The sequence below is a fragment of the Heteronotia binoei genome, chromosome 10 (genome assembly GCF_032191835.1).
Source record: "Heteronotia binoei isolate CCM8104 ecotype False Entrance Well chromosome 10, APGP_CSIRO_Hbin_v1, whole genome shotgun sequence".
NCBI lineage: Eukaryota > Metazoa > Chordata > Lepidosauria > Squamata > Gekkonidae > Heteronotia > Heteronotia binoei.
Window position 1 is genome coordinate 66,796,281 of NC_083232.1, and position 17,267 is coordinate 66,813,547.

The 17,267-nt window shown below is 40.1% G+C and overlaps 1 protein-coding gene across 6 annotated transcripts in view; it reads left to right on the forward strand.

The window, feature by feature from the left end:
- RBMS3 (RNA binding motif single stranded interacting protein 3) overlaps nucleotides 1–17,267 on the forward strand; it is a 1,175,542-nt gene that overhangs the window by 677,812 nt on the left and 480,463 nt on the right. For all 6 annotated transcript variants that reach the window (XM_060248818.1, XM_060248816.1, XM_060248822.1 and 3 more), the window contains one exon: nucleotides 7,007–7,065. In XM_060248818.1, coding sequence (XP_060104801.1) covers nucleotides 7,007–7,065 — 59 coding nt within the window. The remainder of the gene's footprint in view (nucleotides 1–7,006; nucleotides 7,066–17,267) is intronic.

Sequence of the window (17,267 nt, forward strand, 5' to 3'; positions counted from 1 at the left end):
CCCTGCCCATTGCCGGTCCCGTCAGATGAGAACCCCACCAGACAGCAACTGGCCTCTGAAGGGAGACATTCCTCTGCTGACAGTTTCTCCTGGGCGCTTATTGATCACTATTGCCTCTCCTCAGGGCCTGTTGTAGGAAGTATGGGACAATTCATCTTCCCCCCCCAGCACTGTGAAGCAAACAGTGAAGCAAATAGTCAACTGTGAGATACTTGTTCATGAGACAAAAAGTAGCAGTTACTTCTCTTCAACTGACACAAAAGGAATGTTCATTTGCAACAGGGAGGGGCCAGTTCATCAGCAGCAGATAAACAGACTGATTCTGTACAATGTATCAAGCTCCCTTTTCACTTGCAAATACTCTTCATTCTTCTATTCAAATTAGGCTACAGTGGGCTTATATGATAGAGTGGACTCTATTCTGTCCTATAGGTCCATAGGACAGAATGCATTGTATCCTATAGATCCATAGAACGGAATGGACTTCATTCTGTCCTATGGGCTCATAGGATACAATGCAGCCATTATGTCCTGTGGGTTGATAGCATAGAACTGAGTCCATTTTGTCCTATGGGCCCAAAAGATACAATGGAGTCCACTCTGTCCTTTGGCCCCATGAGATGGAATTGACTCCCTTTCACTTTCCTGCAAGCAGGAGGGAGTGGAAGGAAGGCTTTTTCTCTGAAGAACTGTGGAAACAAAAGATGGGTTTACAGCTGAGACTGGGGCAGCATTTGAACTTATAGGGAGGGATATTTACTGATTAACTAGGTTTTTTTTGTTGGACATCTTCCTGAACACATGTAATATAGCCTTTTATGTAACACATTTTCATCTGCTTGATATTATTTGCATTTGTTTCATAGGTATTGAGTAGGCTTCCCAACCCTCCCGCCCTGGCGGGGGACCCCAAGATTTCCACCCTCTTCCCCCGCTCCCCAAAAAAATGGAAGCGGGGGGAGGGGGGAAATGGGTCCGGGGAGCATGGTGAGCCGCCCCATCCCAGAGCGGGTGAGGCCACCGTGCCGCTGCTGCCCCCTCCCCGCCCACCGCAGCTGCTTCTCCGAGATGGGCCCAGGCTGAGCCCATCTTGGAGGAGCAGCCAAGAGGCGGCAGCAGCGCAGGCAAAACCAGAGAAGGGAGGGCAGAGGCCGCCCCTAGGACCCGGACTCGCGGCTCGCCACACCCCCGGCCCGCCTCCACCCCCCCCCGATTCCACCCCAGAGGCAGAGCGGAGTGGGCGAGGCCACCGCGCCGCTGCCCCCCCCGCCCCACGACAGCTGCTCTTCCGAGATGGGCTCAGCCTGAGCCCATCTCGGAGGAGCAGCCACGGCGAGCGGAGAAGAGGCGGCAGCTGCGCAGCGGCGTCGCCCGTTCTGAGATGGGGTGGCTCGCCACGCTCCCCGGCGCCATTTCCCCCCTCCCCCTAGCTCCACCCCAGTGTCTCCTGGCTCCACCCCCAAAGTCCCCAGATATTTCTGGGATTGAACTTGGCAACCCTAGTATTGAGTAATGGAAAACATCAGATCAAACTGAATATAGAACTCTGTATGGTTTTAGTGTTCTCTATAGCTTTGAAGTTATAGTCAATTAAAAAGATTGTTTTTATATAAATAGAAGAGATAAAAAAGCAAAATTCCAGAGCAATTCTAAGCTTCAAGGTGACTAATGGAGAAAAAATTGATGATGTTGCGAGTCTGGGGTGGTCTTTGTTTATTTTTAGGTGAGATAGAATTACTTTACTTTAATGATACTAATCATTTAGTCCACCAGTTCTGAGCAAGGTGAGATAGAATTGTACAGATTATTGAAGCACAAGAGTGGAACAAGTTGAGAAGGGCAAATCTACTGTGCTAGTTGTGATCAAGTAATGAAATCTGATACGTAGTGGTTCATATGGCAGTCTAGATGTAGAGATCTGTGGGTTCAAATCCACAGAGTTTAGTGATTAACCTTGAGCCAATCACATTCTGTGATACCCTAGCCCACCTACCTTTCAGGGTGGTTATTAGGATTAAATGGAGAAATAACTTTGTGCATTGTCTTGAAATTCTTGGACAGAAGGCCAAGATAAAAAGTATAAGTAAGGCCCTCACTGGACAATGACCTGTTTTTCCTTATTGATTTTTATCATAAAGAGTATTCAGAAGGCAAGTACAGTTAATAATATTTGGAAGAGATGCCACCTTTCCCCTGGTTGAGTCTGGAAGGGATTGCCAATAGTAGGTATTCTAAAATGGCTACTAGAATGGTTGCAATTAGGGCCCTTGAGATATTGCATGTATATAAACATGTTGATTTCCTTCGTAAGAGGTTTGAATCAGTTTTTGAGGAACCTGGTAAATCTAAGACTCAACTATGACATTTTTGTACACACAGCAGATGTTTCTTGGTCTGAACAGAGTGCAGTGTCATCAGATATATTTTTTAAATTTTATTTTAATCAAATCTAGAAGCAGCTGTTCAGAATGTACATGAATGGCTAAATGCAATTATTGGCTGGGACTTCCGGGGCTGGAAAATGCCGAGCTGAACTGCTTCTCAGAAGGGGAGCAGGCTGGAACTTCTCTTTGGGGTAGTGGAAGGCAATCTAATGCCTACTGCCTACTTTTTTCAGACAGAGATCAGTCCAAGATATGCACAGGAAACTTTGAGGAGATTTACCTTGGCTAAAAGGGAGTTCCGGGGGGAAGGGCTCCTTTGAGGCTTTGAGGGGTCTCTGGAGACGAGTTGCATTTTCATCATCTGCAGAAGTTTCCAGAGTCATTTATTTGACATAAGCTCAACAGGATCCTAATCTTCTTTGATACTACTAAACATCTAAAGCTACACAAGACCAGTGTTGATCTGGATAATTACAGAAAAGCTACTGATTGCTATCTTTCATTCCAGGACTAATGAAAGTTAAACAAAATAAAATCAGAAGGTGGGAAATTGAAATCCAAAAAGCTTGGAAGAAGAAGGGGAGAAGGGGCGAAATTTGGATTTTGTAAATTTAAAGGACAGTGCTAAAAAGTGGAAAGGAATTTATGGTTTGGTCTACTTGTGGTTTTTGAGAAAAAGCCCCATCGTCATAGAATTGCAGCTCTCGCAGTCAACATAGGAAATACGTCAAGTATTGTGAGATCTCTCTACCAGCGAAAATGGGATTTGGTGGCAAGTAAAGCAGGAAGTATTGGATGGAAAAGGGAAATCATTGAAGCAGCCAGCCTACTCTAGGATAATATTATAGGTAAACATCGGTGGCCATTGCTAGGAGGCTAAAGTTTAAATAAAACTTTTAAAGTGTTCGGGACATTAAAAATTGGTGGAGCCAACAGAGGTGACGATTATAAGGTAAATGCTATTGGATATTATTGTTAGTAACTATTTCAGAAGTCCTTAGAGAAAAAAGATTTTTTTTTTAAAGTGAGGCAGAAAGTCGCGACCGCCATTTCGGAAAAAATAAAAATTAATATCTGAGCCCAGGAGGCTCTGAGGACAGCAAAATTAGGCTCATTGAAGAAAGCAAGCTTCACTCTTTTAAACCTGATAGTTGAAATTTAATTTGGTGAGGTCAAAATTTTCAGTGTTTTGACATGTCAGATCACAAGCAAACCTGTGCAAGGACTGCTTCACTGGAGAAAATGCAGGACCAATTAGATGCAATGGAAGCCAGGATAATGAAAGGGATGAAGGAGATGATAACTGCTTCCAAAAAAGAAATTAGAAAAGATATTGAAGAGCTAAAAAAAGATATAGAGGATCTCAGGAATGAGACTGTGGCAACATCAAAGAAAGTGCAAGAGGTGGAAGGGAGAGTGAAAGTACATGATTCCACCTTGTTAAAAATACAAGAAAAAGTGGCAATTCATGACTACAAGTATGTCTGAGAGGAGTATCTTAGGATGAAGAAACTGACTTGAAAGAATATATAATAAAAATAATTGCAGAATTTGTGGAGGAAGATCCTGAAGGGACTAGAAATATGTATGACTATATGTATAGAATTTGTGGAGGAAGATCCTGAAGGGACTAGAAATATGTATGACTATATGTATAGAGTGAACTCACTTTATGCAAAAAAAAAAATAATCTACCAAGAGATGTGGTTATAAGATATATGACAAAACAAATGGTGGGAAAATCATGAACAAAAACTTTGAAAAGACATTGATAGTGGGAGGCAGCAGAGTAAGAATTATGAAGGAGTTGCCAAGACAAGTGACAAGGGACAATGAAATGAGGTATAGATGGATAATACCTGAAGGTCTGAGCTTTGAACTTCAAGGAAAAAGGATTACAATTACAAACACACAGGAACTGCATAGATTTTATGAAGAACGAAAAGAATTTGCACCATGATGGATTACAAATTGTTATCTTGGAATGTAAATGGACTCAATTCACCACAAAAAAGAAAGGCAACGTTTCATTGGATTAAAAAGGAAAATTGTAATATAGTTTGTCTACAAGAAGTACATATCAAACAAAAGGATTACAAATTTTTATGGAATAAGCAATTGGGACTAGAATTTCATTCATTGGCTGAACAGAAGAAAAGGGGAGTGATTTTTTTATATTAAACAAGAATTGGATCAGAAATTAGTGTTTAAAGACAAAAATGGCAGATTTGTAGCGGTAGAAATAATATTAAACGTAAAAAATAAATGTTGTTATTGGGACTGTATGCACCAAATGGAGCAAAGGATGTTTTTTAAAAAGACATTATACAACAATTTGATGAAGTGACATATGATCAAGTTTTGATAATGGGGGACTTTAATGGAACAATTCAGAATACACTGGATGGGTCTGGGGAAAAAAATAATAAAGAAGGAAAATTGCCAAAATCCTTCTTTGAATTGGTTAAACAAGAAAACCTGGAAGATATATGGAGAAAATTTAACCCTGAAGTACGGGACTATACATTTTTTTCAGCAAGACATAATACTTTTTCCAGAATTGACATGTTGTGGGGCACTAAGGATTTAGGCCTTATAACAAAGAAAATAGAGATTTTACCTAAAATAGGAGCTGGTCATAACCCAATAATGTGGATTACAAAATTGTCTAAAAAGTCGAGAAGATGGAGACTAAATGAAGATTTACTACAGAATAAAGAAATAGTGATGTCTCTAGAAAATGAAACTAAAGCTTTCTTCCAAATAAATGATAAAGAAGATATAGAATTTCAGACGGTGTGGGATGCTTATAAAGCGGTGATGAGAGGAATATTGATTACATTGAATAATAAATATAAGAGGGCAAAAGAAAAACAGATGCTGGACATTCAAAATGAAATAAAGAATAAAGAAGGGGAACTGGGAAAAAGGCCAGGGAAAAAGAAAATTATGAGGGAGATCACAATATTACAAACACAAATGAGACATTTGTTAAATAAGGAACTGGAATGGAATTTGAAAAGATTACAGCAGAAATCTTTTGAGGGAGCGAATAAACCTGGAGAATATTTGGCCTGGCAATTGAAAAAAAAGAGAGAAAGCAAAATTATTAATAAATTTGTGGCTGATGGAAGAGAGATGGTAGATCAAGAAGGAATTTTAAAAATGCAATTATTGGCTGTGTATGGGCTAACAGACTGAAGCTTTATCTAGACAAGCTTCTTCATAGTTGTGGTGCCTGGCCAGTCTAAATCTTGGGATATTTTGTTTATGTAAGATAGGATTACATTTAGCACTTAGTTATGTAGTTATGATATGATATTCTCCCAGACACCATTTTGAGCTGGATTCTCAGATAATAGGAATAGCCAGGGATGTTTTTCTGGCTGCTGAGACAGCTGCTTCTGACTTCCCCCAACAGGACTCAGTCATCCATGCTTTGGTAACCTCCTGTAAATGACTACTGTAATGTGCTCCACGTGAAGTTGTGTTTGGACATGGTTCACAAGTGGCAGCTAATGAAGAAACGTGTTGTCTCTTGTCAAGGATAGCTACAGAGAGCATATTGCCAGTATATTCTGGCAGCTGCAGTGCTGCCTATACACTTCTAGGGTCAATTACAAATCTCTGTGATTATGTTCTTTATAATGCATACTTTCTGACACACCTTTCATAATTTCCTCCTAGCTCTCTTAGATCTGCAGGGGGGACATTGTTCAGTGTTCTACTTTTCACAGATGTGAGATCTGCAAAGGCACAGATTCATGTCTTCTCAGTACTGGCACTCATATTCTAGAAGGTGCTTCTAACAGAAGCATGTCTGCCAACTTCTCTCTCTTGGAGTTTCTGCAGCTGACTGAAACTGACTCTTTGGGAAAAAATTGTAATGTTATCTAAAGGGTTTTTAAAATTTAATTTTATGCTAGATATTTAAACATTTTTTGTTAAAATGAGTTTTAGGTGTATGTTTGTTTGTTTTTTTAAAAAGATGTATTTGTTTTTATGTTCTGCCACTTTGGCAACAGAGAAGCAGTAGGTAAATGTTAAATAATAGCATTTGTGTGAACCCCTTCCTCCAAATTTCTAGTGCTAGAAATATGGACATATATTTCACTCCAACTATTCATATAACAGTTGTCATTTTATGAACTTCTATCAGTGTTCTCCTTAGTTTCTTACGAATATATATCTCTTTGGGATGACTAATATAACATGCCCCTATTGGACTGCAAATTTTAAATAGTGGTCATTCCTTTAAAATGGGAAATCATCCATTCTTTGAACCTAATTTGAGAAATGGACATTTAACCTGATTTAATCAATACACCCAACAAAACCTCTTTGTCTTGACATTTAAAAAAAAGCCACCATAAGTGGTCTCTTTGTTGATCATGAAAGAGTGAACATAGATAATTAACTGTCTTCATAAGGATAGCCTTTGAAGGTTAGAGTAGAAATGCAACAGCACCATGTAGGACCTTCTCTGTTATGTACAGTTGTATCCAATACTGTTAGAGCTGAGTTTTTCAACAGTGCTAAAGCTTCTTTCTGTGTTTTAAGTATGCTTGACATAAATAATTTAAGATGCCATAAACTAAGCATATATTTTTTTTCCTTTTCAGGTATGGAAAAATTGTTTCTACAAAAGCAATCTTAGACAAAAACACAAATCAGTGCAAAGGTAGGTGCCAGAAATATTCTCTTGCAAATTTTACATTGGATTGATTGTCTGTTTTTCTTTTAACTGCAAAAGTTCAAGCTCTGGCTGTGCAATCAACATAATGTATACTATATTGAAAACATGTTTAATAATGCCAGTGCTTGGGGTAGTACTTCCAGTAACATTGCTCATTAATTTTTTTCATTAACAAACAAAATGAAAATCACAAATCAGAACAACTATCAAATTGCTTCAGCAGAAAAGCAAATTACCTTCTAACTACATAGTGTCATCTGATTTGAATGATATTATCTGTGATGCAAATTGATTTCCTATATAAAAATGAGAAACTCTTGGGAAAGCTTTCCCAATCAAAGTCTCATTCCACTTTTCTTGCTTTGACATCTCCTGCTCCATTCTTACCAGAAGAAAACATTAACTGTGGCCTAACAGGCTGCTCGTAAAATTGTGACATGGCTATATGAAAATGAATCCTTGTAATACTTGTGGGTTAATTTCATTTTTTGGCTAACATTTTCAAATACATTTTTATCTTTATAATGAAGTATTTAATTCATCAGTTGAGCATATATAGTTTCCTACATTGTTTTTTCTTTTTCTTTTTTAAAAAAAGTCGTGACTTCTACAAGATAATGAGTTTTGTACGTGAGTTACTAAGTCTGTTGGTATGATGTTTCACTAGAGTTCTTTACTCATTGTATAACCTGCTTTATTCACACCATAAAACGTTTATTTTATTGGTGATGTCCACTGTAATTTTTTCCTTAGATCTTGAATACGATTTTTTGTGCACAGAGGCCACTTCTTTTCTTCTAAAAATCAGATGTACAGGGCATTAATTCAGATTGGGACTATAGTTTGAAGGAAGGAAGGCTTTAAACTCCATTTCCTGAACCTAAAATGGCCCCCAGGAGTTGCTGTTTGTCCCACTGGGAAAACTATAGGGACATTATGGCCAGGGGCCATTTCAGATTGTGAAAGTGATGAATATCGGTGGTTGGGTTAACTAGTGATGGCACCAGGTTGTAGGAGGAGAGATACTTATTTGGAATATGTATATCACCTCTCCCCTGCACCCCAATTGAAATCAATTCTAACTTATTAAAGAAAAGGTTAATGAAGGTGGCAAAGGAGGCTTACTGGCAACAAAGGCTTGAGGCTTCAGCTGCCAAATGCATGTGGAATGGAATCTACTGATGTACAAAGCATAAGAAATATTGTTCATAGCATAAGAGGTGGTCCCTGGACTGAAAAACAGGGAGAGAGTGTTTTTCATATGTGCACATTTCATTGTATGCTGCTGTGTGTCTGTGTGTGGCTGGTCAGACCTCAATATGTAACCTTTATGCTACTGTGAAGCCTCCTTACAGCAGCCTTTTAAAATTGTTACTTTTGACTTTGGAAAAGGGGCTTGTGGCAGAGGCAGCCAGGCCTTGTTGTGATTTCAGGAGTTCAGTAGCAACCTTAAAAAGGTAAAGGTAGTCCCCTGTGCAAGCACCAGTCGTTTTTTACTCTGGCGTGATGTTGATTTCACAACGTTTTCACGGCAGACTTTTAACGGGGTGGTTTGCCATTGGCTTCCCCAGTCATCTACACTTTTCCCCCAGCAAACTGGGTACTCATTTTACCGACTTCGGAAGGATGGAAGGCTGAGTCAACCTGGAGCCGGCTACCTGAACCAGCAACCTTAGGCTGAAGTTAAACTAGTTATTTCACTCTGATCCAAGTTGGTTGAAGTAGATCCATTATGAATCAGAGTGGGGATGGTTTTTGCCCAGCATTGGTCTTAACTGAAGCCCAAAGTTAAAGCAAGTTTGACACTGTATTCTAGGGCTGCCAGCCTCCAAGTAGGGCCTGGAGGTCTCTTGCTTTTACAACTGATCTCCAGCTGGCAGAGACAGACACAGTGTAGAGCATATGCCAAGGTTCCTGTTTTAAACAATTGAAACTAAAGAACAGACTCAAATAGAGGTGAAGTTCTAGATCTTTGAGGGAAATTTATAAAGAAAACCCCAACAAGTCTCCAGTTCCTGATGGCGTACATCTAAGAGTTCTTAGGGAACTCAAATGTGAATTTTTTCATTTATTAATCACTAAAATCACACGCTGTCCTGGAGTTGAAGAGTAGGAAATGTTACACCAATTTTTAAAAAGTGGTCCAGAGGGGAAGTAGTGAGTTACAGGACAGTTTGCCTAACATCTGTTACAGACAAATTAGTGGAAACTGTAATCAAAGATAGAATTATTCTGCATATAGAGAAACAAAGGTTGCTGTGGAAAATTCAGCATAGATTCTGCAGAGGAAAGTCTTGCCTAACCAGCTTTTTGGAATATCTCAAAGTGAGCAAATATGTAGGTAACTGTGATTTAGTAGACTATATTCTTGTTTTTTTCAAAGGGCTTTTGATGAGGCATTCACCCAAGACTCTGAGTAAGCTGAGAAGTAATTGGATAAGAAGACTGGTTCTTTCATGGATTAAAAAATGTCTACTCTCACAAAGGGGAGAGTAGAAATAAATGGACAGTTAAAGGGAAGTAAGCAGCGGGGTTCCATTAGGATTGGGATTAGGACTGGTGCTATTTAATTTGCTCATAAATTATCTAGAACTAAGGGTGAGTAGCATAATGGCCAAATTTGCAGATGTCACAGAATTATGCAGGATAGTAAAAACCAAGTCTGACTGTGAAGAGCTCCAGATGGGTCTCCTCAAGTTGGGTTAAGCAAGCAAAAATGTGGTAAATGAAGTTGAATGTACATAATTGTGAGGCAGTACACACTGCAACAAAGAATCCTGACTTTAAGGACACATTAATGGGGTCTGAACTAGATGAGACTGAAAGGGAAAGATGCCTTGAGATTGTAGTGCATCACTCCATGAAAATTTCAACCCTGTATAGATCTATTGTGTGGCCTCATTTGGAATATCGTGTGAATTTTTGATTACCATTTCTCATAAAGGACATTGCAGAGCTGAGAAAAGGACAGAAGAAGGCAACCAAAGGGTTAGAGCAGTGGTGTCAAACAGGCGGCCCAGGGGGCCAACTCAGTCCCCTGGAGGGCTTCTATCAGGCCTGCAAACAACTCACTGTCCTCTGCTTCCTTCTCCCTCTCTTGCTTCCTTCTACATCACAGCTCGCTTTTCCAGGCTTGTTCAATCGTGCAGGAGCTACAGAGCAAAGCTCCTCCCTTGGGAAGGAAGTGGGGGAAGGAGAGCTTGCTTTGGCAGACTCTCAATTGCACAGCAAAGCTATTGAGCCAAGCCTCTTTCCCTTCTGTTGACTGATGCTCAACAAGCCAGTGAGATGGATTAGATTGAGTGTATGTGTTTGTGTCCTTCATAAAGCTTATATCTCTGCTATCTGGCATTACATTTTATGACACACATGGCCCGGCCCAAAAAGGTCTCATTTATGTCAGATCTGGTCCTCATAACAAATGAGTTCAACACCTCTGGGTTGGAGCATCTTTCCTATTAGGAAGGCCTGAAGTGACTTGGACTTTTCAGGCCAGAAAAGGACAGTTAAGAGGGTGGGAATGTGATAACGTTTATAAAATCACACATGAGGTAGATGAAGTGGACAGAGAGAACTTCTTCTCCCTTTCTCAAAATATTAGAACTCTTCCAATGAAGTAGAATTGGGACAGACAAGAGGAAATACTTATTTGCTCAACAAATGATTCAAATGTGGAATTCTCTGCCAGAGGGCTTAATGATGATCATGGGCATAAACATCTATAAATGGGGATTAGACAGATTCATAGAGGGTAGGTCCATCAGTGGCTGATAGCCATGGTATCAAAGGGAATCTCCACATTCAGAGGCAGTGAAACTTTGAAATGCTAGGAGGCAACCTCAGGGGAAACCTTTGGCAATCTCAAGGAATCCCTGTTGTTGGTCACTGTGTGAGATGGGATACTGGACTACCATTGGTGTGATCTTCTTATGCCAACTGCAGATGCTGCAAGTGATAGGTGAAGGAACCAGTGGCAACCAACAACAGTGGAGGGAGATGAAAGCAGGGGTCAGGAAAGCAGGAAGAAGGATAGAAGATGGTGCAAGCAGAGGGTCAAAGCAGGGGAAGTGGCTGGAAAACCAGGAGCTGACAAGGGGGAGTGGAAGCAGAGACAGTGTGGGGAAGGGGCCAATGAGAGGATAGTATTTTTCCTCTCCCACAAGTCATCATGGATCCTTACTTGGACCCAACATCTAGCTCTTGTGAGCTACTTATCTGCTGAATTTTAGAGTCCATCTTGGAGTAAAGGGGCTTTGTAGGACAAGCTGAAAATATGAGTGCTGGGCATGAGGAATGTGTAGCACAATCCTAATACTTTAAATAAGCAAATGTTTAGCAGTGAGACCCTGTGCATTTTACTGAGCAGTGAGTACGTACGCTGGGTGATGAAAAGCTGAAAAATAAAACTCCACAGAGGCCACCCACAAGAGTGAAAGGAAATAAAGCATTCCCATTAATCATTCCTTTCTGAATCTGAAATCTGAAAGTGGGGCTAAAGGGTGGCAAAAGTCCTCTGGGACTCCTGAGGACATTAGTGATTACTTCAGGACAATAAAAGTAGTTTACTTGCTCATCTACCAAAATGAATTACCCGATCTTCAACTGCCTGAAGGCAGCCTCATTGTTAGGTGACCAAACCATGGTGATAATGACTTAAATTACAAGGGAAAAAGTTTTTTGTTTAACTAATCTTTTAGTTTTTGATAGCCTCATCATTCTGATCAGAGTAACATTCACATCCATTTTACTGTCTTATCTCTCCTTTTGATCTCATTATAATATCTACACTCACTTTTTCCCTCTGGATATCCTTCCAAATTACTTTAGTTATCATGATGCAATTCTCTAGTGAGGACTGGAGTGTGCTGTTATCATGGCCATGCATATAAAGGCTTCTGAATACATTTTCATCAATTATTTCTTCAGTGTAGCAGTATATGATAATGTGTTCAATGGAGAGCAAGTTGGGTGAGCATGTTTCTTAGTAACCCATTGTGTGGTTAACTGAAGATTATTTTTTTTCCTCATAGTGCCTGTAAATCATATACTGATTACTGATCTATATGATTCAAGGGAGATTTCCCTATATTTCCTTCTATCATTTAAGGTTGATGGCAGCAGTCTCAACATGCTTAATTTCAATATTTATATTAATATCTGTTTTAGCAGTGTCAACAAATTCAACATTATGGCATTTCTGCCCCCATACCTTGCTTACGTGTTTGAGGGTTATGGTTTTTGTCTCCATTTCCTCTGGTTGGAAAGATAAATGGCAGAGGGGACTTAATCTTTGTGTGTGTGTGTGTGTGTATGAGAGAGACCCAGAGCCAGCACTCTCAACCACAGCCAGGGTTCCTCCTTTCTGCTTTTTCTTTCCTCTCCGCCCCCATGGAGTTAGGGTCAGGGCGGATCGTAAACAATTGAAACAGATAATTAAAAGGCAGGCATTACAGAACCAATGATTAATTAAAACAATTAAAAGGAAGTCATTACAGAACCAGTGATCAAATTGAACAGTTCTAAATTGCTGGAGCAACTAGGCCATAATCAAAACAGTACAGGTCTTATAAATATGAGCAGTGAGTGGCAGAAAGTTTCAGCAAACTATTGCTGTAATTTTAAGTGTCATTTGAAATTGCTATCCAATTATTATTTTAAATTGTTTTTAACTGATCTGTGAAGATAGATATTGAAACATTGTAAATATATTTATTGGAAATGTTCACCACCCTGAGAACTGTGTACAGGGGAGGGCGGAATAGAAGTCTAATATATACAGATGTATGAATGAATATGGAAGAGAAAAGAAAAAAAGGGGGGGTTATAAAACATAATTGCGTTTGTCAAGGACAATCATGTATTACAAAATGTATAAGAGAAAATATTTTCCCTTACATCCCCTTAATTATAATTTTAAACGATGTCTATAAAATCCAATAGTTGTTACTTGTGTTGGGGTACAATTATATTCAACCTTTAAGGTTTCAAACTTTGTAACTAATCTATTTTGCAACTACATTATTAGTTTCATCATTTCTATGTATCCAATATTACATATTTTCACCATTTCTACATATTTTAACAGATAAGTAATATATCAAGGTGCAAAGAAAGATCTGCTATGTGTGTGTGTGTGTGTATAAAATAACAAGAAAATAGAAGATATCACTACTGAGAATCCACTTTAAAAAGATGTTCTCCCCAAAGTCCACTTCTATTTAAGATACTACATTTTTAAAAAGATTTTTATTTTACTTCCATTTCATTACCATACTTCTTAATATAACAATTTAGACTGCTTCTCATTCTAAATTAATCTCCTGCTAGCATAATGCACATATTACACACTCCATCTTTTCTCAAATTTTGTAATTGATCTGTGGCAGTGTGGACTTTATTTCCTAGCCAGAAGTGGACATTGTAGTAATTGCGACCAAGAAGGTAAGCAGTCAGGGTGGAACAAATTATGCTAACATTTGTTGCTATTCCAAAAGTAGACATTGATGTAGTATCAAAGTTCACTTTGCATCTCGGCTTGGATCTTCATGCCTGTGCTGCACAGTGTGCTTTCTCCACTGCTAGGCACTTCTACAGATACAAAACCAGTGTCTAAGGATGGGCATGAACTGGCTCACAGACTGAAGATGGTCACAAATTTTGATTTGCTTGTGGTTCACAAAGCAATGTTCATGGAAGGTGACTGGCAGAAACATTCCATGAAGGGTCATACTGTTCATGGCAGTTCTTAAATGGATACATTTCCAGACAGACTTTTTCTGCTCAATTAAACTCTTTACAAAACTTCAAAGCAACAGGGAGCAGACCTCCCCAGTCTTGGAAACACCAAGAGCCCTTCAAAGCTTAACGGGCACTGTTGGCTGCCAATAACAGAGTTCCCATTCTATTATATGTGATAAGAGCTCAGGTCTGCACTCTTTCCTGTTCTCTGTTGACTGTTGGCAATTAGACAGAGAGGCAAGGAACTTGTTGAAAGTAGAGTGAGTGGGTGAACTCCCATGTGGGATACATTTTCAGCCCCACTTGCACCTGGCCTTCTTCAAGGTCAACCTCCTCCTACTGGGCTACCGCAGCTTGATCTGTTCCACTCTTCAAGGACTCTGGCTCTTGTTGAGGCTAAACAGATGTCTTTTGAACTGGGAATCACCCCTAAATGTTGTTCTGATGAGCACAAGACTGTTTGGGGGACATAGTGGGAGAAACAGTCCTGCAGATACATTGCTCCCAGACCACAGAGGGTTTTGAAGGTTAATACCATAACTTTGGACTTGATCTGGTACTCGACTGGAAGCCAGTGCAGCTACTGGAGAACTGGTTGTATAATTGCATGTACAGGTCTCTTAGTCAGGACACATGCAGCTGTATTTGGGACCAGCTGAAGTTTCTGGGTCAGTCTCCAGTGGCAGCCCTGCATAGAACAAGCTATAGTAATCCAGTCTGGAGGTGGCCATTGCATGGATCACTGTAGCTAAGTAACAAGGGAAAGATAGGGAATCAGATGATAAAAAGCCGATCTGGCAACATTTGTGACTTGGGCCTCCATTGAAAGTGAGGCATCCAAGATCACATCCAGGCTCCTCACCATTGGTGTTGGCATTAAAGATGCCTGATCAAGGGCAGGAAGCTGGCCATTCAACAGTAGATATAGCTGGGTGTCATCAACATACTGGTGACAACCCAGCTCAAACCTCCAGACTAACTGGGCAAGGGGGCGCATATAGTATGTATTTCCATTCAACATGTGTTTCTGTTCCTCTGCAGAGTAGAAGAATACACCCTGGTTGCTTTGTTCTGGACCTGCATGTTTCAGCCCTGGGAGTGGTCTGTGAGAATTGTGGGCACACTTTCCTTGCTTGTCTGGTGTGGCTGGGTTGGCCACTAAGCTGTTGTGGGGTTAGTTTGGGGGCTCCCTGTCATAGCTGTTGTCATATCACGAACCTCACAAACCAAACCAGTTTATTTAGCCCCTAAAAGTTCATGACCATCCATGACTTGCGAACCAGGCACACCATGAACCATAAACTGAACTGCATATTCCTGTTTTGTGCCCATCGCTATTAGAGTCTTTCAAATAGCCAAAAGGTACCAAGGTTCTCAGGGGAAGACTACCTCCAAAACTGACAAAGGGAAGTGCATGCAGCTTGAAGGCATGCTGAAATAGCAGGCCTTTCTTAAAAGAGGATACTGTAGTAGAAATATTAAGGAGGAGACTTGACTATGACACGGATTTGAAATGTCATGTAGAAAGACCTCAAATTGTTGGTGTATTTGTTGAAGGAAGTCTGCAGTAGCATGAGTGACCTTGGCATTGAGTTTAAATCTGTCAGATTCACAGATTACTTTAATCATTTAACTTCTTGTAAATTAGTTCCACAGGCTGAAGGGAAGTGGTAGAGAATTGGCAGGTGGAGTCTATGACACATTTAAACTGGTTTTAGTCCTGTTTACATGGCTTCAAACAAAAAGAATCCTGTGAATTGTTTATATAGAGAGTATTAAAGGAATCTTTAAAGACAACTTTTCAGGAACCTATCAAAGTTAACAAGATATTGGGGGGGGGGGGGGGTTAGTTGAGATAAATCATTGTTGGTTACTTTTGTAGCACAGGTGTAAACCTATTCCTTGGGAACTAGGATGACAACAAATTCAGCACTATAATCACCCAAATCTTTATTTATTTATTTTTAAAGCGAGAGAATTGAGCCATCAGACCTGAGGAAACATTTTCACCTGCTGTGAGAGTGTTCTCTGGGGACTACGTTTGATCAAACCTCTCATTTGAGATGGTTCTTCCTTGGATGGCTTTAATGCTAATTGACACATAACAGCAAGAATTCTCCATATAAAACAAAATGAGTTATCATGATAGAACAGACCCAGTTTTTTTAACATAGGAAAGAACAAACTGCATAGGGAGAAGAATACAAAACAGATACATGATTCTTTCAGATGTTCAAAGCTTAACATGATGTAATGCCTGAGTAAGACAGGAGATATGTTTTTAAAGGTTTGTCTCCTTGGTATAAGTATTGCCTCTTCCTTCTTGTTAATTATAATGCCTGGAAGAAGAAAAACAAATAAATAAAAGGATTCGTAGACATAAAGTGCTTATCTAAAGGCACAGAATCCTTTAGTTGCAGGGATTATATGTGTTTCTCTGTCTGCCTTTGATTTACCTAAGTGTTTAAAGCGGCCCCGTGGTGCAGAGTGGTAAAGCAGCAGTACTGCAGTACTATGAACTCTGTTCACGACCTGAGTTCGATTCCAGCTGGATTCAGGTAGCTGGCTCAAAGTTGACGCAGCCTTCCATCCTTCCAAAGTTGGTAAAATGAGTACCCAGCTTGCTGGGGCGGGGGGGGGGGGGGGAGTAAAAGACTGGGGAAGGCAATGGCAAACCACCCCGTAAAAAGTCTGCCGTGAAAACGTTGTGAAAGCAACGTCACCCCAGAGTCGGAAACGACTGGTGCTTGAACAGGGGACCTTTCCTTTCCTTTTTCCTTAAAGCAGAGTGTGAGTGAGTGAGTTTTTTTGAACTGGAATGGAGTTCCTGCTAGCTTGCAGAGCATTCCTGCTGGCTTACAGAGCATTCTGGTAGTTTTGGAGAGAAGCTGGCACTTAGGGGACTGTCTCTTGAAGTGCCTGCCCTCTCCAAGTCTTTTTTAAACACAAAAAGATTACGTATTTTGATTTAATACTTTCATTTTGATTTCATCCTTTAAGGTTGATTCATAGGAAACATAATATTACCTTGAACTTTCTGGAAAGGTGGGATAAAAGGGACCACCTTTCCCCATATATGCCCCAGAGGTTGTTGTGATCTGCTACACAACATCTCCTGTCCTGACCACCCCTGGCCCAAAGGATGTCTGACTCACTTCAACCAGGGTCAGGGCTTTCTCGGTTCTGGCCCCTGCCTGGTGGAATCAGCTCCCTATGGAGATTCAGACCCAACCTGTGCTATTACCATTCTATAGGGCCTGTAAGATTGAGCTATTCTGCTGGGCCTTTGGTTAAGGCAGCGGGCATCCTATTCCAGCTACTATTCCATCAGTTGGCCTCCCTTGTTGTGACATCATGCTTTTACTATTGAACTATCTTATTTATTTTTACCATCATTTTATTCTTGGACCGATAATTGTTTTATTCTGTAAAATGTGCCCTTTTTGCCT